This window comes from Gasterosteus aculeatus, chromosome 4 (genome assembly GCF_964276395.1).
Source record: "Gasterosteus aculeatus chromosome 4, fGasAcu3.hap1.1, whole genome shotgun sequence".
Classification (NCBI taxonomy): Eukaryota; Metazoa; Chordata; class Actinopteri; order Perciformes; family Gasterosteidae; genus Gasterosteus; species Gasterosteus aculeatus.
The window spans coordinates 17,955,551-17,982,200 of NC_135691.1; the positions used below are offsets into that span (position 1 = coordinate 17,955,551).

General features: G+C 43.1%; 1 protein-coding gene and 1 long non-coding RNA gene across 2 annotated transcripts; both read left to right on the forward strand.

Annotated features, from left to right (window-relative positions):
• The first annotated feature begins 10,073 nt into the window (after positions 1-10,073).
• Positions 10,074-11,303, forward strand: LOC144406304 (uncharacterized). The gene is made up of 2 exons (XR_013467563.1): positions 10,074-10,950; positions 11,051-11,303. It is a non-coding gene; the product is annotated as an uncharacterized LOC144406304 (long non-coding RNA).
• A 1,290-nt stretch (positions 11,304-12,593) lies between these two features.
• On the forward strand, positions 12,594-15,621 carry LOC144406159 (caspase-3-like). Its single transcript, XM_078100943.1, has 3 exons — positions 12,594-12,715; positions 13,433-13,565; positions 13,646-15,621. The coding sequence occupies exons 1-3, from the start codon at positions 12,598-12,600 to the stop codon at positions 13,953-13,955; spliced, it is 561 nt and encodes a 186-aa protein (XP_077957069.1). The 5' UTR covers positions 12,594-12,597; the 3' UTR covers positions 13,956-15,621.
• Positions 15,622-26,650: the final 11,029 nt, after the last annotated feature.

The window sequence follows — 26,650 nt, forward strand, 5'->3', positions numbered from 1 at the left end:
GGCTCTGCTCTCTCCCTTCTCTCGTCCTACCTCGATGGCCGCACCTACCGGGTAACCTGGCGAGGATCTGTGTCGGAACCTCGTCCTCTTACTACTGGAGTTCCTCAGGGTTCCGTGCTGGGTCCCCTCCTGTTTTCGCTTTACACCAACTCTCTTGGCGCTGTCATTCACTCGCATGGCTTCTCTTACCACAGCTATGCCGATGACACCCAACTAATTCTCTCCTTCCCTCACTCGGACACCCAGGTGGCGGCTCGGATCTCTGCCTGTCTAACTGACATCTCTCAGTGGATGTCCGCCCACCATCTGAAAATCAACCCCGACAAGACTGAACTACTTCTCTTTCCCGGAAAAGATTCGCTTACCCAGGACCTGACAGTCAACTTTTAACGCCCACCTTGACCGCTAAGAACCTCGGCGTCACACTCGACAGCCAACTCTCCCTGACTCCCAACATCACCGCGACAACGCGATCCTGTAGATACACGCTCTACAACATCAGGAGAATACGTCCCCTTCTCACTCAGAAGGCAGCGCAGGTACTGAGACAGGCTCTTGTCATCTCCCGCCTGGACTACTGCAACTCCCTCCTGGCAGGTCTCCCTGCCACCGCCATTCGACCTCTGCAGCTCATTCAGAATGCAGCAGCTCGACTGGTCTTCAACCTTCCGAAATTCTCCCACACTACTCCACTCCTCCGCTCTCTTCACTGGCTACCGGTGGCCGCCCGCATCCAGTTCAAAACATTGGTGCTCACGTACCATGCTGTGAATGGATCGGGTCCAGCTTACATCCAGGACATGGTCAAACCCTACATCCCAACCCGTACTCTCCGCTCTGCATCTGCAAAACTACTCGTCCCTCCCTCACTGAGAGCAAAACACTCGACTAGGTCTCGACTCTTCGCTGTCCTTGCGCCGAAATGGTGGAACGAGCTCTCTGAAGACATCAGGACCGCAGAGAGCCTTCACATCTTCCGCCGCAAACTAAAGACACACCTCTTCAGACTCTACCTCGACTAAAGACTAACAAATTGTAGCACTTAAATTGTACTTGTAACGTCACTCATCTATAGCAAATTGTAAATTGGCTTATTTGAGGAAATTGCACTTTCTTGTTTCTTGTTCTCCTGAGTTTGTACCCTATGGTTGAATGCACTTATTGTACGTCGCTTTGGATAAAAGCGTCAGCTAAATGACAGGCCACCATGCTGGCACATCCTTCAGCCACAGCTTCCATCGCCATCACCTCGGACTACGCTGTCGGTGCCGTCTACAAGCAGAGGGTAGGCGGGGCCTGGCAGCCGCTTGCTTGCTTCACCTGCCGCCGCTTGCTTTCTTCAGCCGTCAGCTGCGCGCTAACGAGCGTAAGTACAGCACTTTCGACCGGGAGCTGCTGGGTCTCTACCTCACCATCCGACACTTTCGTTTCCTGCTGGAAGGTCGACACTTCACCGCCTTTTTCGACCACAAGCCGCTGGTTTTCGCCATGGCCAAGGTGGCCGAGCCATGGTCCGCCCGCCAGCAATGTCATCTGTCCTACATTTCCACGAGTTCACCACGGATTTAAAGACAGTGGAGATGGTTGTGGATTTCCGGAGGAACAGAGCCCCACCCTCCCCCATCACCCTGTGTGACTCCCCCGTCACTATTGTGGATTCCTTCCGTTTCCTGGGCTCCATCATCACCCAGGACCTCAAGTGGGAGCTGAACATCAGCTCCATCACCAAGAAGGCTCAGCAGAGGTTGTTCTTCCTGAGGCAGCTGAAGAAATTCAACCTGCCAAAGACGATGATGATCCACTTCTACACGGCCATCATCGAGTCCATCCTCTGCTCCTCCATCACCGTCTGGTACGCTGTAGCCACAGCCAAGGACAAGGGCAGGCTGCAGCGGGTCATCCGCTCTGCAGAGAGGGTGATCGGCTGCATCCTGCCATCCCTGCAGGACTTGTTCGCTTCCAAGCCTCTGAAGCCTGCTAAAAAGATTGTGGTCGACCCCTCCCACCCCGGACAAAAACTGTTTGTGCCCCTTCCATCTGGCAGGAGGCTGAGGTCCATCAGGACTAAGACCTCCCGCCACACGAACAGTTTCTTCCCGTCGGCAGTCGGGCTCATCAACAGAGCCCGGTCTCCCACTGACTGACTATAACACTCCACCGGTCACTCCCCTTCATACTGCACATGTCACTTTAACTGTAATTCATCACTTTGTTGTCACTCGTCACTTTGTTACTTGTTTGTTACTTGTTCGTTAGTGCACTTTATGCTTAATATTTTTCTTTTTAACTTTTTTAATATTTAATTTTTTTTATTTTATTCCCTTGTTTTATACTAACCCATAGCCTTATTCTACTAACCCATTGCATTAGCATTTCATTTTACTTTATTTTATTACTTGTGCACTGCTGTCATGTCTGTCTACTGTCGCACACTAACCGCCAAGACAAATTGCTTGTATGTTTGGCATATTTTGGTAAATAAATGTTTCCTGATACATGATATTGATCATATTTCCAAGCAGATGAACGCCTGTAATACTGGGTGCATGATTGGTAATACCTTAATTAATCATATTATGTATGCCGATGATCTTGTGATTTTTAGCCTATGTAGTGCTGGTCTCCAGCAGCTCCTGACTATATGTACTATCTATCGTGTGTAACGTGATATCAAATATTACGCCAGTAAGAGTACTATCTTAATTTGTAGAACAAAAGAGGACAGAATTCTAAATATCCCTGATTTTTAATTTTCTGTTAATGACCTCATACCTGCCTGTGATAAGGTAAAATATATTTTATTAAAAAATATTTTATTACAGAACAGATGATGATGATATCTATAGGCAATGTCGTAAGATGAATGCACAAGCTAACATTCTTTCGTGCAAATTTAGTATGCATACAGATGAAGTAAAGATGTCTCTGGGTTAGAGCTTATTGTACACCCCCTATACTGCACACTTGTCACCCAATTATAAAAAAGCAAGTCTACAGAGAATCAAAGTAGCTTATAATGATGTCATGTGAATATTACTAAAGAGACCGAGATGGTGTGGTGCCAGTGAAATGTTTGTGACTGTGGGAGTTAATACTTTTTAAAAGCTGTATTAAGGAATCTTATGTATAAATGTATCTACCGGTGTCACGCCCTAATTGTGTTCACCTGTTTTCACCTGCTTTTCCCCTGTCTCCTCCCACACCAGGTGTTCCCTGTTTGTCAATTATCCCGTGGGCATATAACCTGTGTCTGCTCCCTGTTCTTGTTGCCAGTTGGTCTTGTGTGTTTCCCCAGGTCTTACCAGCGTTGTATCCCCGTAGTTCCCAGGATGTAGAGATCCCCCGTGTACTGCCTGCCTGCCTGCCTGCCTGTCTGTCTGCCACCTCTGTACCTCCGACCTCCTGCCTGCCTCCGACAACGACACTGCCTGCCACCTCTGTACCTCCGACCTCCTGTGTACCGAACTCCTGCCTGCCACCTCTGTACCTCCGACCTCCTGTGTGCCGAACTCCTGCCTGCCACCTCTGTACCTCCGACCTCCTGTGTACCGAACTCCTGCCTGCCACCTCTGTACCTCCGACCTCCTGTGTACCGAACTCCTGCCTGCCTCCGACAACGACACTGCCTGCCCGAATTCCTCTTCATGAAAGCTTACTCCTCACATCTGCTTTTGGGTCTCTGTCGAAGCGGTGATAACCGGGTTAATATCTCTGAAAAATGAATCATCTCGGGTTTGTCAAATATAAAGTTGAGCACTTCATGCTATCAGTCCTAACTGTGGAGACAGGACAAGGACACGCAGACGCAATAGCCTCTTGCGTGCCTTTTCACACCTCCTTGCGTGCTTGCGCGTGACGACCCTTTTTTCTAGGCTTGCGTCAAAAGCTACGCAAGCCTCCTGCAGCCCGCAAGGCTGCGATTGGTCTGCTAAAGGCTGGCGCATGTTTCTGCGTCTGCATCTTTACACACAGTTCAATTCATGGTTCTAAAAGGCTTGCGCCTGTTGCAAAGCAATTCACCGCCAAAACAATGGGTGGACTAACGTTTTTTGTCGAAGACAATAGCGGCACTATTAAAACGAAGATTTTTACGAGAGAATGGATCAGTTTGAAGAGCTTTTGTCGGAAGAAATGCGTAAATATGGGGGAGACGATGACCGCTGAGGCTACCCCTTCTGGGCCCACATAGAGGTTTTGGAACGTCACCTCACACTTTGTGTTTTCTAAATGTTCCATGAATTCGTCACAATAGCACTCATCCCTTTGTCTATCATAAAACAATGTTACATGAGGGGGATCTGGAGAAGGAACATGCGAATCAAGAAGAGTTATCCAAGGCTTCCACTTTTGGTCAAGAGTCATTGAGTCAATGTCTGATTTCCCACTTTCAACGGTAGGGGGACTGTTAGAGGCAGAACCCCACAACGCTGACGCTATGTCTGGACATAGCAGACGAGCCCGCTGCCTGTATGGTGGAGTATGTGGCCCCAGTGTCAACGAGAAACAGCAGTTGTTGTTGTATTACCGTGAGTGACAGCATGGGGTCTGCCCTGCCAACAAACCATGCTAAAATGTAATAAAACAAACCATTCTAAAATGAAATAAAACAAACCATGCTAAAATATAACAAACCAACAATTTAAAGAAACCACAATGTCCCCCTGGTGACACATCCAGGTAACACACAAATACTGTGCTATTGCGTGATCTGTACCTATGGACAATTTCTTTAAGTGCATAAATACCCAGATCAGTTCCATGATTGCTCTTAAAACCAAACTGATTATCTGTTGATGCAATGTATTCTGCAATCATATCCATAAGAATCCCTTCTAGTACCTTGGATAGTATACTAGCAAGAGCAATAGGTCTATAGTTATCTATACTAGTTAATTTACCAGTCTTATTTTTAACTACAGGCACCAGCAAAACAGACAACATGGACCCAGGAAGTATGCCATGTTTCATCAACCCAGAAAAGCACAAAGCAAGTAAAACTGAGATACTTTGACCAGCATATTTCAGATGTTCTGCTGTTATTCTATCCCGCCCACAGGCTTTATTCATTTTAAGTTTGTCAATAGCATAGCATGCTTCCTCCGGCTTGATAACTACACGTTCACTGTAAGGTATCTTTCCTATGTTGAGCACTTTTGAACACTCTTCACACAGTTAAAAATGTTCTCGTAGTTTCTCCTCCATAGTTCTGCATGTCTTCAGGTTCAGTAATGCCATCAATACTAGAAGGCAGTGGCATTCTGCTATTATTAACTTTCACCTCCTCCCAGAACTCATACACGCTAGTTAACTAAGGCGTATATGCACGGGGTTGTCGTCGTCATGGCGCAGGGGTTAGAGAAGATGAGGTGGGTTGGTGGTTCGAGTCCAGGCTGCCCCATGTTCCATGTCGAAGTGTGAAAAAAGCCATGGGTTTAAAGTGTAATGTAAGTCGCTTTGGATAAAAGTGTCTGCTAAATGACCTGTAATGTAATAATATACACAAGAATGTCTGTGTTAGGAAGTGGAGGCTGGTTAACCGCAGCAATAACTACAGTAAGGAGACACAACCAGAACGTGGATGAAAACAGACACATTTTATCCAAAATAATTCATTGTGTGAAGTTTTGTGGGGCTTTTAAGTTGGTCTTTCCCAACACACTGATCCGGTGTTTTCCCAACAAACTGGGTTCATAGGTTCATCTCAGTGACGTGCAGGCAGCCAAAATTCTAAACATAAAAATGTTTATTAAATCATTTCATTTATTAAACTTTAATTTGTATTTTTACTATTTATTCTTGTAATTATACATTGTTTAGACGTTACGATGACAAATGATGACAAAGAACTAGAATAAGCAGTGCTTTTACCGTCTGTTCATTGGGGACGATAAGCGAAAAGCCCCTTCGATCTGCTGTGCCTTTGCACGTAAATGGTTAAGCCAAAAATAATAGCTCAAAAATAATAATAATAATCTACGTTACGTATCAAACATGGACCAATTAAAATCGAGTACTGGACATTTGACGTCACTACGCCACCTACGTTGTAAATGTAATCGCTGCGAAATTCAAGTCAAACTGACGTCAGCGTTGTCCGGCGACATCACAGATTTTAGACGAGTTTTAAAGTTGTGATTGACGTCTTCACGAGGAAAAGGCGGCGGGTGGATTTTATGTACAAATAATCTACCGATTGGTGAGTCAGAAACTATTTTGGGCTTAATATTGAATTAATACGTGTTGAATGAATGCTGACTACAAGCCGTTTGCCTTCATATTCAGCAGTGTGTGTTTTCATTGATGCTGACTGACAAATATAATTGGACCCTGTGCAATAATTAAGCATTACAGTCCGAGAGGTTGTAATGCTTAATATATAATATATATAATGTAATGCCTTTATATATATATATATATATATATATATATATATATATATACATATTCATTAATATACTGAATTCTTTGAGTCCTTATCTTAAACTGTTATATATGTTATAAATTTACTGCAAAGAAATAATGCTCAGTGATCCCTGTGAATGCTGCACACTGCTCCGTTTAAGCGGTTGCTTCCTTTCACATTGGTTGACACAGTAGCCAGCCGTTGCGTTTTGTTCTTTCTTTTAATTCAATATACTGTTATGAATTCCAAGGGATCTGTCATCAAACATTTGTCATTAATAATAAACTTGTGTTTGTGTGTGCACACAGGACACAATGCCGAGAGGATGGGGATGAGGCCTCGGCTGGAGGTCAGATGCTGAACAAAGTGTCAGTTTAAGGGTGTGCATATTTATTGTTGTGGAAGATTTTGCACAGACAATCGGTAAATACAAATAAAGAGACTCTTTCCAGGAGACTGGCATCTTATCAGAGTGAGACACTCCAGCTCAATTCTTTATCACGGCCACACCATCCCACCACTTGCAATTTATAACCTTGTTCGCTCAATGAAACATTGTAAGTACTGTAAGTTCTAATCTTTTATCTTTTCGCACTAAAATAAATCAAAGCAAATGTTTCCCTTTCACAAAAGCATCTTTGTTCACAGTTCACTCTGATATCAGACACTGTTCCATTGGTGTAGGTTTCACAACCCATATGTATGTAGGAACTGAACAGAAGTTGGCTCGTGAAGGACATTTTGAAGGAAGTTGGCTCATGTCTAACATTCTTACAGAAGTTATCTCTGAGTGACACTATGAGGGGATTACTATCTACCTGAAGTGGAATTATTATGTTTCTATGGGCCATTTCCTTTTAAATGGTTCATAGTTGAAATTCAACAGAAGTTGGCTCGTGAATGACATTTTAAAGGAAGTTGGCACATGTATGACATTCTGACAGGCTGTTGGAGCCTCTGAGTCGTGCGGGGTCTCTGGCGGCCTTGCCAAACCTGTATTTTGACTCTTTAAACAAGTTTCTGTCCCCACTTCTAAACCCATGATTCTTTTGTAATCGAAGCCGTCTGAGTTCAGCGGTAAACCAGGGCTTGTTGTAACTCACCCTGGTGCATTATGGGACACAGCTGTCTTCACAGAAGCTAATGTATGCCGGCACAGCCTCTGTGTACTCATCCAGACTACAGTCCTGAAAATATCGCAGTCCGTACGGTCCAGTCACGCCTTGAGGTTCTCCTCAGCCTCACTGGTCCACTGGTCTATATAATTGTTTATACATATAAGCATGTTGTGGTAACCAACAGGTGTGGGTGGAATCACCGGACTCAGATACACGTCTCTTTGAACAAGAAACGGGTACGATTTATTGCAACGTACAAAGTAACGAAAAAGGGAAAATTAAGTTCCTACTCTTTTGAGGGTGCGGTTCAGCGGGTTTGTTCGGCCTTCAGTCTCCTTCCTGCAGGAAGCACCAAAAACAGGCTTTGACACTCAAAACAAACCCCAGCGTGAAGCCAGCTTCTACTCACTTCTTGTCTGCTGGGCTGTTGGACTGGTTGGTCTTTTAATCAATTCAATTCATTTTATTTTGTATAGCCCATTATCGCAACTTACAAATTTGCCTCAGAGGGCTTTACAGTCCGTACTCATACAACATCCTCTGTCCCGAAACCCACCATCGGCACAGGAAAAACTCCCCAAAAAATGAAAAAACCCTTCCAAGAGGGAAAAAAGGGAAGAAACCTTAGGGAGAACGTCAGAGGAGGGATCCCACTCCCGGGATGGACAGATTACAATGGATGCCATGTGTACAGAATGAACAATGTATAATACATGCAATTCCTATGACAGAAATGATTCAAGTAATTGTGAGTAGTAAGCCAGGCGCACAGCAGGACCACTGCAGGGGCAACCACCATCAGATAGAACCACCATCCACAGAAGCCTGTGGGGAGGGAGGGCAGAGAGACTTTAGGAGAGGGTAATGTTTGTTTACGGATACAGTAATATGATTAATATCTAAAATAATAATGATGATAGCTAGCAGGCAGGCAGGCAGGCAGGACCACGGTAGGTGTCAGGACCACGGTCCCAAAGGAACCATGCTTTTATAGTGTGGCCAACCTTCATCAGCCTTATGAGCTGCACCTGGGCCGCTCGTTGTCGCCTGAGGGGGCGGGGTGTTTCCCCTTTTGGTCACCTGACCTCTTGCTCGTTGGTGCCCCTGCTCTTTGTGCTGCTCTCTTGAGGCGCTGTCCAGAGTGCTGCGCCCGTGGATTGCCACAATGTTTATACATATATTTTACATAAATATATTTAAAACTTTGTTTTTATTGTAGAAACTGAATCTTATAAATGAATGAGTATGAGTGTGTATTTTAGACACTGTTGTTTAATTGTACACATATGTGATCATCAAGGAGGTGGAACACGTTGAACTAGCCACTCTTCCTGCTGTCATCGTGGACTCTGCTCTCAACTCGCCATCATTTAACGGCTGTGTTTGAAGTGCCAACATCTCCCAACATTTAGCCTGGATGTTTTCAAACCACTTTCTTTTAGGGACACAGTGGTGGTCCTCTGCAGGTAGATATTGAGATGGAAGTAGCCTAGCAGCTACCACCATGTTCCAGGCACTGTCAGTGTGTGAAGTGGTCCGTTTGCCACTCATCGCCCTTCTGTTTGACACTTGGAGGAATTCCTCTGCACAGTTCTCCACTGTATGTCACGCTGCTGCTTGTTTGACTTCTGTGGCAGAAATTTGTGGATTTAGCCCATGTGAGAAATCAAGAGTATCTTAAGCTTGCTTTGTGATTAAGTATTTATTACTAACTAGAATATAGAAAAAAGATAAAGAATACAGAAATCATCAGCACAAGTCATAAGCACAGACAGAAGTCAAATGACTACAATTCAGCTGAAAAGGGACAGATGTTCCTTCCCCCAAAAGGAGCAGGAAGATCTGACCAAGTTAAAGAGAAGAACAGGAGGTTTTATACACTTAGGGGGGTTTGTGCTGCCTCAGGACAGGACAGCCCACCCCTCAAGAGGAGTGTTGTAAAAGTACCAGATGATGTAGGGGTGACCCCGTGACCCTCCCTTTATGGACCCAGACAATCAACAACATCTAAAAGGTCAGTCAGGGCACGTATGATTTCATCTGTGTCTTATCTCACCCTGGACTGCCTTAAGTCACCGGCTCACATCAACGGTCACATTCCTGAGAGCTTCACCCTATGCAGGCTCACCAATTCTCCCCCAACAACTTCATATGCAAAAAGCTCTCTCCATCTTGATCCACCGTCTCGGTCTCATTTATTTACAAATGCCATTTTAAATTCATCTCATAGCACTTGGTTGTTTTTTAGCTGAATGCATTTACTTAACTTGCACTACAATGATGGTAATAATTTAATGAATATGCTTCAAGTGAACATGAGGGTGTGTTCGTGAGTGTAGTATAGAGAACTAGTTCTGACGAATTTGAGGTTCTGTTTTAAAATAAAGGGTTGGAAATTAAAGCTTTTTAAAATCCGATTCATTGATTAATCGAAGAAATAATCGATTATCAAAATAATTGTTAGTTGCAGCCCTAATGTAGACAATCATCTTTGGCACCACAAGATTCTAAACATCTTGATTATCAGATGACCCAGAACATAATGTACCTCTGAGTAAAAGAGCACAGACTTTCTGTTGTACTAACGTGTAACATTATTGCAGTTTTTCCAACAAATGCCATCTGAAATTGAACAGAAGTTGGCTCGTGACCGACATTTTACAGGATGTTGGCTCATGTATGACTTTTTGACAGAAATGATCTCTATCTACCTGAAGTGGAATAACTATGCACCATTTCCTTTTAAATGGTTCATAGTTGAAATTCAACAGAAGTTGGCTCGTGAATGACCTTTTAAAGGAAGTTGGCTCATGTATGAAATTCTGACAGGCTGTTGGAGCCTCTCTGAGTACAGTCGTTCGGGGTCTCTGATGGCCTTGCCAAACCTGTATTTCACGCACTGGCTGCCAAACACCAGCATGTCGACGCTCAAAGCCCCACTGTGAGCTGACACGTGTGCACAAGGACGCCTCACAGAGCCCCTTAAAGGCTGGCGCATGCGTCTGCGTCGTTTTGTCGACGCACTTGTTTCAATTCATGGTTCTTAAAGTCTTGCGTGTGTTGCAGAGCAACAATAAAAAAAACTGCTTGACGTGCAATAAAATAATTGTTGGTGTTAATTATTGAACTTGTTTATGCATAACCTCTCCCAACTGTAATGTATAGCCATTAAAACCTCCACATTGGTGCCCATTAGATGCACTATTGAGCAACGTTCCCCAACTTACTTCAACATCCTCACCATGTCTTTTTGCACACGTGTGATTGGTTAGGGCAGAGCGGGCGGCGTGGCTGCTGGAGAAGGAGAAAGCTGAGCTTAAAGTCCAGTTGGCCGACCTGAGACGAGGCCAAGCCTTTCTGCTGGACTTCAGAGAGCTCAACCGACTTTACCTGGACCACCGATGCAAGCGGCCCAAAGAATAAGAGACGGTATTTACACATTAGTGACAAAAACTACATTCTCGTGATCTGATGCTTCCGGATATCTCCAAAAAGCGTTCACAGTGACGTTCTGCTTCCTCCCGTCCAGTACGGGGCGGCCAGCTTGCCTGCTCTGCTGCTGGAGACCAACAGGTCAGGACCGCTGAGCACCAGCTGTAAGGGAGCAACCAGCAGCCCAGAGGGAGGCGGAAGAAGAACCCGACCGAGGAACCGTGTGTGGAATGAGAGCCAGCACAGAACGTGCACAGGTGGAATACTTGGAGGCTACATGAGCCACGCTGAGGCTGTATGACTTCTGTAGTGTTCTCTGATAGATGCAATAAACATTTGTCAAATACTGTGCTTTCTTTTACATTTACTGTGTTGTGTCTAAACATATGGAGCTAAATGCAGTCTAATAATTAGGATTATTTGAAAGAAACTAAAAGTTCACCTGCAAAAAAAGTAACATCTGAACCTGATAAATAGAAGACCTCAAATAACCAAATACATGTAATTGAAAGTGAAAAAGAACAACTGAAACTGGGGCGGTGCCACTGAGAGTTTCAAGACAGGTATTTTAAAAACACTTGACATTTCCTTGAAATGATAGTCAGAACTGGGACTTCATAACACCACCACAGAGCCTTTTCTACCACCGTCTCTAAAAACAGGTACCTATCTTGGAGCAGGTCGTGAAAAGGAAATGTTCACTAGGTTGAATACGATTCTGTTTGTTAGATACAGTAAGAGTTTTTACCTGTAAGTTAAGGTAACTTAACCAGCGTTGGGCATATTTGGACTTTAACGCTAAATGGATGTAAGATAACGTTAGCTAGTCATTGATTTTTCGTTTTAATTTAATCAGCATTTGTGTGTTGGACGGTACCGGGAAACAGCTGTATGACCGATGTTGTTGTTATGTGTCAGGCAAAATCTGGCTTGACTAAACACTGCTTTCCTCACTTTGTCAAAACTAATTGAAGACATAAATACCAGGATTATAAATGTGCTGATTGAGTGACATGTTTATCTGTAAAGCTGTTATAAGTGTTCAAGACAGAAACGAGTGTTCACATTTGCTGAGTGTAGGAGGTTAGTGAAGGACTCATGCTGTGCAACTGTTAAGCCTGTCAATCATCCTAGCTACCTGTAAGTCATGCAGTGCATTTAAAGAATTACTTCTCCAGATTGCCTCCTGCTGCCCCATCAAAGGGGATAGATATGAATGATATAGAAATATGTGGTTACTCTGGATAAAACGTTATTTCATGAAGCAAGCGCTGCATGATGTCAGTTCGCCCTCACCTAGGCTTCTCTCTCGGACGAACCTGGCTAGCTTTCGTAAAATGTTATTTTTCTCCTTGTTTTCAAATCCTTATTGAATCTTTATATAAGGTAGTAGACAAACACAAATCTAAAAAGAACAAGATAGTGGATCATGTGATTAGTTTAATGTTCATGAAAAATATTCAGATCAATATTTCAGCATAATTATTACAGTTCTGAGTGTTCAGTACTCAAACAATACAAATAGAATGTTTTGTATGGCATTAAGAGTTTGTTGATGAACCCTGAACTGTGTGTTTTATGTTTTGTGTCTCCGCTTTCACCAAATGTTTGTCACATGTTCTAACTGTTCACGCCTGCAGGATAATGGATAAGCTCTACAGAGATGTACAGAGTGGAGAGGACAAGTACCGCTACAAGATGGACTATCCCTGCATGGGAACCTGTGTGATCATCAACATCAAGAATTTTCACCCCAAAACAGGTAGCTACACCCACTGATGCACACAAACACACACCTGTCATTTTATCATCACGTGCAAAAATATTTTGTTGAAGATACAACTTTCTAAAAAGTCTGTACGACCGCTGGACCTTCTCTGCTCAAGGAATTGACAACTTAACTTGCGTCTTTTTCAATTACTTTACTTTAGTATTATAGGACTCACTTGGTACTATTGAATAGTTTTCCCACCACATTTCCTCACTCCTTATGTTGTGTCCGTCACATCTGTCATTTACCTCCACAACTCCTTCCATGGAGGTGGAGGGGAAGTGGTTAGGAAAAGATATAGGATCATTCTTTTCTAAAAACTCATTAGGACATTTGGACATGGAACAGTAGTAAAATCACAGGTTCAACAGAGCATAATAAAATAAACAAAGGGCAGATTTATATATAGCTACTTCACATTCATTATCCTGGTATGGATCTCTGTCACACTGTGGCGGGTTCCTGGGACTCTGGAATGGAACCGAGCCATCGTTAATGTTATCAATAATGTCTGCCACGAGAAAGCTTCTGATCGGCGTACTCCAGGATCTACTCAAAAGCCCCAACGTCGTCCTACCACCATGAGTTTCTGCCTTCTTTCACCTGTGTTTTGTCATTTCAGAGACTCTGTTCGCTCTGCAGAACAAATCATCATGTTGTGTTGAAGCCTGTGCGTTTCTACCTCTGCTTTTCTGCCTGTCTCTCCAGGCATGGAAACTCGCCACGGGACGGATGTGGATGCTGCCGAACTTGAGAAGACCTTCTCGAAACTGGGTTATAAGGTCACTCTGGTCCACGATCAGACCGCAGACCAGACCACATGTATTAAGTGTGAATTGCTGCATTTACATAATAAACAGCGTGACCGTAGTAACATGCGGCGACCTCTAGATGTCAGCTCCTGACACTGGTTTCTCTATGATGTCAAAACGCACCCATGAGCTTCACAAATGTCTGTGCAATCTGCTCACAAATCATCTATTTACGAACATACAGCATCTGCGCTATTAAAACAACAGAACATCTGTTCTGTGTGTCTCCAGTGTCCACACAGGACCACAGAAAGAGTGCGTCGTTCGTGTGTGTGCTGCTGAGTCGTGGGGACGAGGGTGTGATTTCTGGCACCGACGGCGGCTTTGTGAATTTAGATGAGCTGACGAAGTTCTTCGATGGAAATGGCTGCAGGAGTCTGGTGGGGAAACCCAAACTCTTCTTCATACAGGTGAGATAATGGTCCATGTAGCCAACTCCATTCCTCGTTGCAGGCTGCAATGACGGAGGAATGCCTACATGTACCACGATGCATTGCAATGAGGAATTTACTGCTGCAATTAACAACATTTCTAATTATCACTGTGTGTCATAATTGATATGCCGTTAGTTTGTTTGAGTGAACGAGAAAAACCACCGCTGCTGCTGCTGCTGCTGCTGCTGCTGCTGCTGCTGCTGCTGCTGCTGCTGCTGCTGCTGCTGCTGCTGCTGCTGCTGCTGCTGATGCTGCTGATGCTGCTGATGCTGCTGCTGATATTCCTTTAATGATCCCTTATAGGGGGAATGTGGGGATTGTAGCAGCTGAAGCACAGGGAAACAAATAAAGATAATAAATAAAACACATACAGTAAATAGAAAATAGAAATGTACATTTGTATGTATATATACATTACACACACACAGTGCCTTGCGTAAGCATTAACCCCTGTTGGCCTTTTCTACATTTTGCCATGGTATAACCACAGGTTAAAATGTACTTCATTGGGATTTTATGTAATGGACCAACACAAAACAGTCCCTCATCTGGAAGTCGGGGGAAAGTTTACATAAATTTCTAAATTATTCACAGATAAAAATGGAAGTGTTGTGTGCGTATGTATTCATATGTAAATTAAACAGACGCAACCAGGAGTCCCATGGCAACTCTGTCCACAGGACAACTATGAGCCGTGTACTCCATGAATGTGGCCTTTATGGAACAGTGGCAAGAAGAAAGCTGCTGTTGAAGTAAACCATAAAAAACCCTGTTTGGAGTTTGAAGCCCTGTGGGAGGCAGAAGTAAACAAAGTTGTGTTCACAGCATTCAAATATTTGATCTCGGCCACAAATATATATATAATGTGTGTGTGTGTGTGTGTGTTAATGTGAGAGGGGTTAGCATGACAAAATATACTCGGGGTGGTGGGACAGTTTCCAGGGATGTATTTCCAATCAGCCTGTTTCAGTGATTCCACACATACATGTTAGCAGAGGGTGTGGATGTTATTTTAATAATTCTAATACAGAATGCTGTATATTCAAAGGGTGAACAGGCTTGTTCACACACCGCAAACACACACACCGTGTTTACCTTTTAACAGCTTTTCGAATGCAATAAATGTACAAGTGTCATAAAATATCAAACCATGCGTATGTGAATGTATGTGATGAAACTACCTAAAGTAAGCTGAACAGACTGATAATTATCCTAATGCTGATAAACAGCCCTAATTGCATTACAGGTCATTTAGCAGACGCTTTTATCCAAAGCAACTTACATTACACTTTAAACCCATGGCTTTTTCACATTTTGCCTGGAGAGCAATTAGGGGTTAGGTGTCTTGCTCAGGGACACTTCAACATTAAACATGGGGCAGCCTGGACTCGAACCACCAACCTTGTGCTTCCCAGCACACCTTCTCTAACCCCTAACCACCACAACAACCTAATGTGAGTACTGTGGTAGAATATCTAGAAAGCTTGTTTCCTTTTTCAGGTGGTCACAAATCTGCTGTCAGTGTTGTAGGGCTCTGTACTCTGGGTGTTTCTATACGTCTCACTGGGATTGATGGATTGATTCAGCAATGGTAAAGGGATCATTCAACTACAGACAGTTATTGGAATAAAACCTAAAGTTTGTTTCCACTGTGGTCCTCGTTTTGTCCTGTCCACTCAGACCGTCACCATGGAAGCACCGACACAAAAGGCTGTTATTGTGAACTCACTTTATAATGTTTGTAACGATGAAAACTCAATTATTATAAAACATACAAACTCTATTACAACCTATTTTCCAAATATTTTCAACTTCCATCTGCTGCAACCTCAGATTCTGGAAGCTATGTATGAACATATGTTTAATTTCCTTGGAACTAAATCTAAAGGTTTAAAATAAACGTAAATGAGGTAATAAATACATAAAAATTAAATGAACGAATGCAGTTTCCGGTAATTTAAAATTACTTTAGAAAACCCATGTTGATCAATTTGATCTGCTAATGCTAGCATGCTACCTCGGAGCCCACCGATGTCTTCCATTATGTCAACACTCACGTACCTTTGCCAGCCTTCTTTTGCGCACGGCTCTGTTGTCTGTTCTGAATGTTAGATGTAGCCACGCCCCCTGATTTGCCTATAAGAACGTGAAATGTAAAACGGCATTATGAAATAAGTCTCTGGTAATGAAAAATGGCATTATGAAATAAAAGTCTCTGGAAATGTAAAACGGCATTATGAAATAAAAGTACCATGAAATGAAAAGTGGCATTATGAAATAAAAGCACCATGAAATAATTAAATGTATTTAATAGTTATGTTTTTATTACCTCATTTATGTATTTCATGATGTATTTCAAATGCATATTTCATGTATTTATTCATTTATTTAATTTGGACTAAAACGGCATTCTGTGGAGGGTGAAAAGTGACGAGACAGGAGATGGAGATGCGTTGAGTCAGCTTTACTCTCCAATTCAATAATAGAAAACAACACGTGAGAACTACCGCGGACACGCACGTTAACCTCACATCAAAACACTTTCCCTTAAAGGTACAGTCCCTTGGTGAATGTCTCTCCAGCTTTCCATAGTTTCAGACTTTAGACCCCTTTCACTTCAAGCTTTTTTCTTTCCACAGTAAGGAATTTTTTTGCGAGTCCTGTATTAAGATGAAGTACTACCCCACGAGGAAAAGGCGGCGGGTAGATTTTATGTACAAATAATCTACCGACTAGTGAGTCAGAAACTATTTTGGGCTTAATATTGAATTAATACGTGTTGAATGAATGCTGACTACAAGCCGTTTGCCTTTATATCCAGCAGTGTGTGTTTTCATTGATGCTGACTGACAAATATAACTGGCCCCTGTGCAATAATTAAGCATTGCAGTCCGAGAGGCTGTAATGCTTAATATATATAATGCTTATATTAATAAATATATATATATATATATATATATATATGTATATATATATATATACATATATATATATATACATATTCATTAATATACTGAATTCTTTGAGTCCTTATTATCTTAAACTGTTATATATGTTATAAATTTACTGCAAAGAAATAATGCTCAGTGATCCCTGTGAATGCTGCACACTGCTCCGTTTAAGCGGTTGCTTCCTTTCACATTGGTTGACACAGTAGCCAGCCTTTGCCTTTTGTTCTTTCTTTTAATTCAATATACTATTATGAATTCCAAGGGATCTGTCGTCAAACATACAATTGTCATTAATAATAAACTTGTGTTTGTGTGTGCACACAGGACACAATGCCGAGAGGATGGGGATGAGGCCTCGGCTGGAGGTCAGATGCTGAACAAAGTGTTAATTGAAGGGTGTGCTTATTTATTGTTGTGGAAGATTTTGCACAGACAATCGGTAAATACAAATAAAGAGACTCTTTCCAGGAAACTGGCATCTTATCAGAGTGAGACACTCCAGCTCAATTCTTTATCACGGCCACACCATCCCACCACTTGCAATTTATAACCTTGTTCGCTCAATGAAACATTGTAAGTACTGTAAGTTCTAATCTTTTATCTTTTCGCACTAAAATAAATCAAAGCAAATGTTTCCCTTTCACAAAAGCATCTTTGTTCACAGTTCACTCTGATATCAGACACTGTTCCATTGGTGTAGGTTTCACAACCCATATGTATGTAGGAACTGAACAGAAGTTGGCTCGTGAAGGACATTTTGAAGGAAGTTGGCTCATGTCTAACATTCTTACAGAAGTTATCTCTGAGTGACACTATGAGGGGATTACTATCTACCTGAAGTGGAATTATTATGTTTCTATGGGCCATTTCCTTTTAAATGGTTCATAGTTGAAATTCAACAGAAGTTGGCTCGTGAATGACATTTTAAAGGAAGTTGGCACATGTATGACATTCTGACAGGCTGTTGGAGCCTCTGAGTCGTGCGGGGTCTCTGGCGGCCTTGCCAAACCTGTATTTTGACTCTTTAAACAAGTTTCTGTCCCCACTTCTAAACGCATGATTCTTTTGTAATCGAAGCCGTCTGAGTTCAGCGGTAAACCAGGGCTTGTTGTAACTCACCCTGGTGCATTATGGGACACAGCTGTCTTCACAGAAGCTAATGTATGCCGGCACAGCCTCTGTGTACTCATCCAGACTGGTGGTGGGCTGTTGGACTGGTTGGTCTTTTAATCAATTCAATTCATTTTATTTTGTATAGCCCAGAATCGCAAATTACAAATTTGCCTCAGAGGGCTTTACAGTCTGTACACATACGACATCCTCTGCCCCGAAACCCACCATCGGCACAGGAAAAACTCCCCAAAAAATGAAAAAACCCTTACAAGAGGGAAAAAAGGGAAGAAACCTTAGGGAGAACGTCAGAGGAGGGATCCCACTCCCGGGATGGACAGACTACAATGGATGCCATGTGTACAGAATGAACAATGTATAATACATGCAATTCCTATGACAGAAATGATTCAAGTAATTGTGAGTAGTAAGCCAGGCGCACAGCAGGACCACTGCAGAGGCAACCACCATCAGATAGAACCACCATCCACAGAAGCCTGTGGGGAGGGAGAGCACAGAGATTTTAGGAGAGGGTAATGTCGTTTTATGAGTAAAGTATGATTAATATCTAAAATAATGATGATGATGATGATGATGGCAGCAGCAGGCGTCAGCATGGCCACAGTAGGTGTCAGGACCAGGGTCCCGAAGGAACCACGATCTATGGAGACCTGATAGGGGCGAAAGCACAAAAAAAACTCCCGGAAAGAAGCTGAATTAGTCATGTGCATTAATAAAACTTGAATTATGGTAGAACGAGAGCGTGAGAGAGGAGCTCGGTGTGTCCTAAGAAGTCCTCCGGCAGTCTAAGCCTATAGCAGCTTAACTAAGGGCTGGTCCGGACTAACCTGAGCCAGCCCTAACTATAGGCAGAATCAAAGAGGAACGTTTTAAGTTTTACTTTAAAAGAGCTGACCGAATCTGCTCCCCGGATTGAAAGTGGAACCTGGTTCCACAAAAGAGGAGCTTGATAACTGAAGGCTCTGGCCCCCAGCCTACTTTTTAAAACCCTAGGAACAACAAGTAACCCAGCATCTATGGAGCGCAGTTGCCTTGTAGGGCAATACGGTGTTACAAGCTCTTGAAGATACGACTGTGCCTCACCAGCAAGTGCCTTGTAGGTGAGGAGAAGTACCTTAAAATCTATTCTTGATTTAACAGGGAGCCGGTGCAGAGAAGTTAATACAGGAGTGATATGATCCCATTTCTTAGTTCTTGTTAATACACGTGCTGCAGCATTCTGAATCAGCTGGAGAGGCTTAAGAGATTTATAAGAGCAGCCTGATAACAAAGAATTACAGTAGTCCAGTCTGGAAGTGACAAACGCATGAACTAATTTTTCTGCATCACTTTGAGACAGGAAGTTCCTGATTTTTGATAAATCAGGAACAATCCGCTTGGTCATGTAAAAGTTTTTAACAGACCTTTGACATCCCAGTAATGATGAGCTTATTCTAAAACTATATCTAAACTGAAAAACAAAAGGAAAATTGACCCTCTTTATTCTTTATGTATCCTGGTATTCAAGAAAGATGCATAAACTTAATTATATCACTAAGAAATAATTGCACTCAGGATTAACTTTATTCACCAGTATGTGTGTGTGCTTCTTGAATTTGCTTGAGTTCCTCCAAGTGAGGAGGTATAAAACCTGTCCAGCCTTATTGGCCTCCACCGTTGCTCCCACACATCTTCTCACTGCTGTGACCTTGTTACTCCCATAAAACCCTTAAATGCTTTATGAGATTTATGACGCTTATTCTAGCCGTTGTTGCTTTAAAGACTTTAAATCGTATTTTTCTTTCTTCAATGCATGTCTACAATTCTACTATTTTAAAATCAAAATTGTAGTAATAGCTTGGAGAGCTTAGACAGTGGCCCTGCAGCTGCAGGACTGTTGGTTGAGAATCTGTCTCTCCTTTTTTTTTTTTTTTTTTCTTCCCTCGTATAGAGGTGGTTTTTCCGAATTACACCTTTCAGGTATCTCCACTCACCGCCACCAACAGCAGCCTCAGTTGGTCATTTATTATTTTCCATTCATACCCCGGCGCTGGCCCCCAGCCGCCGTCCTCCAGTTCTCCATCAAATTCATCTTCCATTTAACAGCAGTCAACCAGTTTGTATGTATTTTACCGGAGCAGACAGCTATGTTCTGAAAGTTTATACTAACCTTTCAGAGAAAATGTTTGTGTCCGCGAGCTTATGTTAGTCTCGCAGACTTCATTTATGCCGAAAGTTTATACTAACCTTCCGGAGTTAATGCGTTTGTGAGTTTATTTTAACCGCTCAGACTCAATTATTATAGTCGCAAGTTTATGCTTTAACCTGTCTGCGTTCTCAATTCCTTAGAACGTACTTCCAAAACGTATTTCTTAAAGTGCATTTCTCAACACATTTCATTTATCTATTTAATCACTCGTCTCTCTCCCCCTCCACACTCCCAAAGCACGCTGTTTAATTTTACTGTATCCCAGCACCTCGCAAGGGCTGCACTATGCCTAGGAAATCAAACACGGTTTTTAAGGAACTCTAACCTTGGGTCACCGACCCGCAGTCTTTCGGGGGTCCTCAAATCCCCAGGGCACCACACCTAGCGAAATCAGCCCTCGTCAGGGTGTGAGAGGGTTGCTAAACCAAAGACCAGGATATTGACTCCAAATCAATTCCCTTAATTCATGCCGGAATGTAGATCCCTTGAACACTCGGCGGTGTTCAATCAGTTTCCCATCGATGCTTTTTTAGAGAATTGCAGCAGCAGGCTAAGACATGAGGAGATTATACTCACGCGTCGCACTGAAGTATTTCATCTGATGTTTATTACTCCGTTTCACCAGCAGAAAGAATACACGCCAATCACTTACATTGATAGATGCCTTTCATCAGTCAAGAGAGGATCAACAGCGCATAAATCTTCGTAGTGACGTTAGTGACAATAATTACTCCAGTGACGGTGACAATGACGGTCAGAAGAAAGATTGTTCCCCATGCTCGGCCTGCAGCCATGGTCCGAACAACCCGCCGTGCCGCACAGGTGAACAGACACACGCTAATATACACACCACACCCCCTTACGGTGTCGTAGATACAAATGACGTCACACCACACGCGCACATACAAACGATGTAGAAGGAAAGATGAAATAATACAAAAGAATAATCAAACCCAATGTATGGCTCCTACAACCACCAATCCATAACGTACTCCTTACTTTGGCTTATTCAATATGCAGAATTAGATGTAACAGGTTTCTGCTTATCTTGTTTTAAGGCCGGCCTGGGAGTACGTTCAGCAGGTGAAAGCGTTTTGGATCAAATTCGGCTGTGCAGGAAAACTTCTCATCCCCGGACGAGCCCCCAAATTGTCAGGATCTCCAATCCCCCCAAGTTGGTTGATGTGAAGGATCGCAACACGTTGATCAATTAAAGTGAAAAAGTTAACATTTATTTAGAAGAGAAAAAGTTTACATGAGCAATTCTCCGCAGATATCTGGCTCTCACTATTGCTTGCAAGCAGGAGGTCGAATACACAGGCACGTATCTCAGCGCTCGGTGTAAATGGCGTCACCAAGCAGTCAAAACGCTGAGATTTTATACACATATGAAGGCCATCCTCAGTGCCAGGTACGAGAAGCTGCAAACCAAGTTGAGATAAGAACCAAGGTTAAGATGAGGATAGCACACACTGTTCCTTTGTTCGAGCGTCCGTGTGACAGTAAATGATCTACCTTCTTCAGACACAGCTGCATATGGAGGCCTTACTTCTTTATGCTTCTGCACATCACTTCAATACAGACAATAATCCCTCTTTTAGCATAAGACTAGGTTATAACATATTTTTACCATTACATGCATCTCACATTACCTAAAAAAACAAAGAGGCAACACCGAATGACGCCACGCATGCAGAGGAATTTGACTTTGTTAGAATTGATATATAAATCCCCGCCCCGTGTGAGGTTATTGTGGCTAATGAAAATGGAGATTTTAGTAATGCACTGTGTACCCCTCAACGTGTTAAGAAGTAATGTTTAGTTGACAGACAACTAAACTTTTAAAGAAGAAGAATAATCTCATCAGACTGTTAGCTGATAAAAAGATCGGAATTAACAAGAAGAAAAGACGCTCAATCAGATGGGGGGGTTTACCGTTATTGGGCGCCGCTATTCCTTTTATAATTAGCCTCCTCAACCGCGGGAAGTAACGAGTACGCTCAAAAAAATGTTTCTGGTCCCCCTGCAGCAGATTGAATTGATAAAGCAGCAGCAATAACAGCAACATGATCAGCGCAGCTCTATAAGACCGTGCAGAATGAACTGGATAGAGCCATGACCGATGTATTGGACCAACCTGACACAGACATGTATGAAAATCAGCTATCCCCAATACACAGGTACTGTACATTACATTACATTACATGTCATTTAGCTGACGCTTTTATCCAAAGCGACGTACAATAAGTGCATTCAACTATAGGGTACAAACTCAGGGGAACAAGAAACAAGAAAGTGCAATTTCCTCAAACTGTACATAGGCTTATGGGTGAAACTAGGCTTATGGGTGACTCAAGGTTAAACTTTCCTTATTCTTTGACATGTAATTGTGTTGTTTTTTATAACAAATGTAATGAATGGATATTATTTAGTTTTATGTTATCTTTGAATATACCTAATGCATATTGTTTTTTGTTTTCTGTCACCTATGAATGTACTGAATTATTTTTATTATTTGCAATTTGTATTGTATCGGCAACAATCCATCCATCCATCCATCCATCTTCACACCGCTTATCCTGCACACAGGGTCACGGGGGGGCTGGAGTCTAACCCAGCCAACTTCGGGCGAGAGACGGGGTACACTTGAACTGGTCGCCAGCCAATCACAGGGCTAACAGAGACATCCAACCATTCACATTCACACCTGTGGGCAATTTTAGAGTCCCCAATCAACCTGATCCCCAGAGCCCGGAGAGAACCCACGCAGACAAGGGGAGAACATGCAGACACACAGTGTGGAGTCTGCATGTTCTCACCGCGCCTGCGGAAGTATCGGCAACCAGACTGGAAAAAATAAAATTATGATTGCTTCGAAAAATGTCTTCTATACTTTTTTATTTTCAATCATTGTTACAGGATATTTCACCATTAGATCGCACATTGTACACATGAAAAAGTATCCCCACAGCACACAAAGGGGTGTATTTTGTTAACAAAACGACAGACCATTGCATCATTATTAACTAAATTATGTCCGGACAAACTCATCACACGTGGATAAGAATACCCTTTTTGTATATAACACAGAAAAAAACACTGTGTTACCCACAGGTTGTAGCAAGATTATTCTGAACCTGTTTTCTAGAATAAGACACGTCTGTGCAGTTATAATTGAGGAAATTAACTGTTTCACGCGTGAATGCTTCATAGTTTGTTTCCAATACTAGGAAAAAAACATGCTTGTGCTTTGTGATATAAACAGGGCGGTACTGAACTGCGTATCCAGGGTGTCTTTTACATAGTTAATCAGACATTCGATTATGCCTCGGTATGGGTATGTGTTTGAAGATTGTGATATGAGTCCATCCCCTAGCATTATGTCGACGTGTGAGAACAATGTGTAGCTGGGGTTATTTACGAACCCTACGTCAGCATCATCCGCTAGATTGGTACCATCGGCGTTAGTTATCTTTATGCGCATAAACAGAAATGTGTCGTTCAGATCATAGTAATCTTCTCCACTGGCTGAGATATGAAACTCCAGGGGACCGTTGGTTGTAATCGCAGATACGGGGGGGGTTTGTGTGAGAGGAACCGTAAAGACATCCAGTTCCGACTTCACACATTCTGCCGATTGGTTATGATGAAGGGTATATACTGGTTCTGATAATTTTTTATTGAGATCTCTATATAACATTTATAGATAGATAGATACTTTATTCATCCCTCAAGAGGGAAATTTTGGTATCACAGCAGCATGTACAGGGAAGAAAATAGAATAAAAAGGTACACATTATATACAATATAATCCATCCATCCATTGTCAAACCGCTTATCCTGCACACAGGGTCGCGGGGGGGCTGGAGTCCATCCCAGCCAACTTCGGGCGATAGACAGGGTACATCCTGGATTGGTCGCCAGCCAATCGCAGATACAATATAATAATAATAATAATACATTATTAAATAAAATAAACTGAAACAAAAGAATAACCTTCCAAAAGAGACAATAATAATAATTTGTAAAAGGAGAAGAGGAAAAGGAAAGAGCAGCAACATAACAGCAGTACAGGGTTATAATTGTCATCCAGGAGACGATGGACGAGTCCACCCCCACCACCCGCAGCTTCTCAATCAGTAGCAGTGGTTGGATGGTGTTGAAGGCACGGGAGCGGTACATAGCTGTCGCCAACTAGTTGATAGTCGACAATATCGCTACATACATATAAGGTGTAACAACCTGCATGAATGTATGCTGGGAATGGGGCAATAAGGGATTTGATATTTGAGGGTAATGGAAAAGGTTCCCTATGTTTAAAGCCCAGTATTGGATGATTTTCGGTCTACGCAAGGTAGCAGGCATACCAAGTTGCATACCAACCTGTGTATTGTCGTAAACAAGACGTTTTCTAACAACCCCGTAAACGTGATTGACTCTCTGTCTGTCTCTCTTGCTCTCACTTCGTCAACTTGACTAAACACTTTTTGCATAGCAGCCCAGTCACACCACTGAACAGAAAATGAGCGGGAACCATGTGTTATATTTTTGTTGTCTGTAAGAGGGTACGGCTGTTCTCTCCACCCCTTACTATTAGCCACAATTTGCTCACGGTCTTCGCAGGCAGTCAAAAAAATGAAATCATCCTGTCGTCTGTTATACCGGTCTGCGGTAAGATGGTGTATTTTCGGACCTGATGCACTATACCACTGAACCACGTAAAGCGATTCCAGAAAACCAGGTTGGTTAAGGTCTGTACAGACAACTGTCCGAAACTGTTCTGTGCCAATCTTGCACAGACATGTATCCACAACACCCCTCAACAACATCGCCATCATCTTTATCACAGATACCCCCTTTCTTATTCAGGGGGTTGATACGCGAAACCAGAGTCACTATTCCGTCATAGTATTTGACCATATACACATACCCGTTAACTCCCTCATACTGTAACTCTAGTAATCTCTGTAGTAAAGCATGTAGTAGGCTTTCTCTTACAGCTGGGATTATCAACAACTGAGTGGTTGGGTCTGTCTGTAGACATACTTATAATTGCAGTCTGCCAGAGTGTGATCCATTTTGCAAAGATTCCTAGCGAGCAGCGACAAAAGTCAGAAGCAGTGGTCCCGGCGGTGGTTGAGGCCCAAATAGTATTTTAGTGGTATTGCTGTGGACATTGTGATGTCACGAGAGGCTCGGTCTAGGAAGGGAGATACGTTCACCGAAGATGGCTGTAACTGCTATGGCTCCATCTGCCGGTGGAGTTAGGAACCCCACTCCGAGCATCCCCCTCACAGTTGAAACCCATCAGGGTATGACTACCTGAAGGCCTTCATAAGGGCGGGAGACACACCATTGGGGGGAGAGAGAGAGACGAGCTGCAGGTTGGGCCCGATGCAGAAGACCAGACCAATGCAGGAGGATTCCCGGAGACCGGAGGTACGGAGAAGACAGTATATTCTCTTGAGGGAGGTGGATTCCCGAATCCCCTCCGAAGACAAGGCATTATTTAAGTTTTACCGGTGAAGATCGACCGAAGCCTAAGTTACACGTTTTTGACTCCTGTTTTTCTGTTTAATCCGAAGGACGTGAATTAAACATTTGTTTACATTTTGAACCTGGTGTCCTCGCACGACTTGAACTACCCCGGTGAGAGCGGCGGTGCCTCTCATGACATCTCATATGGTGGAGGATGCAGGTCTCGTTCAAGCGGAATTAGTGCATGTCAGAGGAGGACACTGAAAGTTTGATTCAACACTTTTCCAGATTAACCGTAGGCGCCCCACCTAACAAAATGGAAGACATATTGAAAACCCTTATTGCTGGCCAGCAAGCCCAGATGCAAACAAATTTGTCTCTCTTGGAAGAACAAAAGCAAGCCAACCTTCTGAAGGCAGAGGAATTAAAACTGCAGAAACAGATGGCCGACCGGAATGTACGCCCAATACATACAAGTAACTATTTATCCAAGATTGGGGCCGAGGAATACGGCGCCTGCGGTAGTAGAGGCTGTGGTGGTGGATCGATACTTACGGGCCCTGCCTCATGAGGCGAAGCGGTTCCTCAGTCAACAGGCCTTGTGTCACACTCACCTGCCAGCTCGATCTTCCACACCTGCCCCGCATCCACAATCAGTCACTCTCCTGCCTTCCACACCTTCTTCGCATTCACAATCAGCCCCGCTACATAAGCACTGCACACCCAGCCTGTCATTGCCAGATTGTTCTTCGCGTCATGCAAGTCTCTCCAGCACTCTACCTTGGACTGATCTCCCGGTTTCGACCCTGCCTGTTCCCGACCCGTTCGTCTGTCTCCGCCCCGGTGAGCACCTCAGCCTTCTGTCCCCGACCACGAGTCCTGCCTGAGCGCCTCAGGTTTCTGTTGCCTGCTCCTTGGATTGCCCGGCGCCT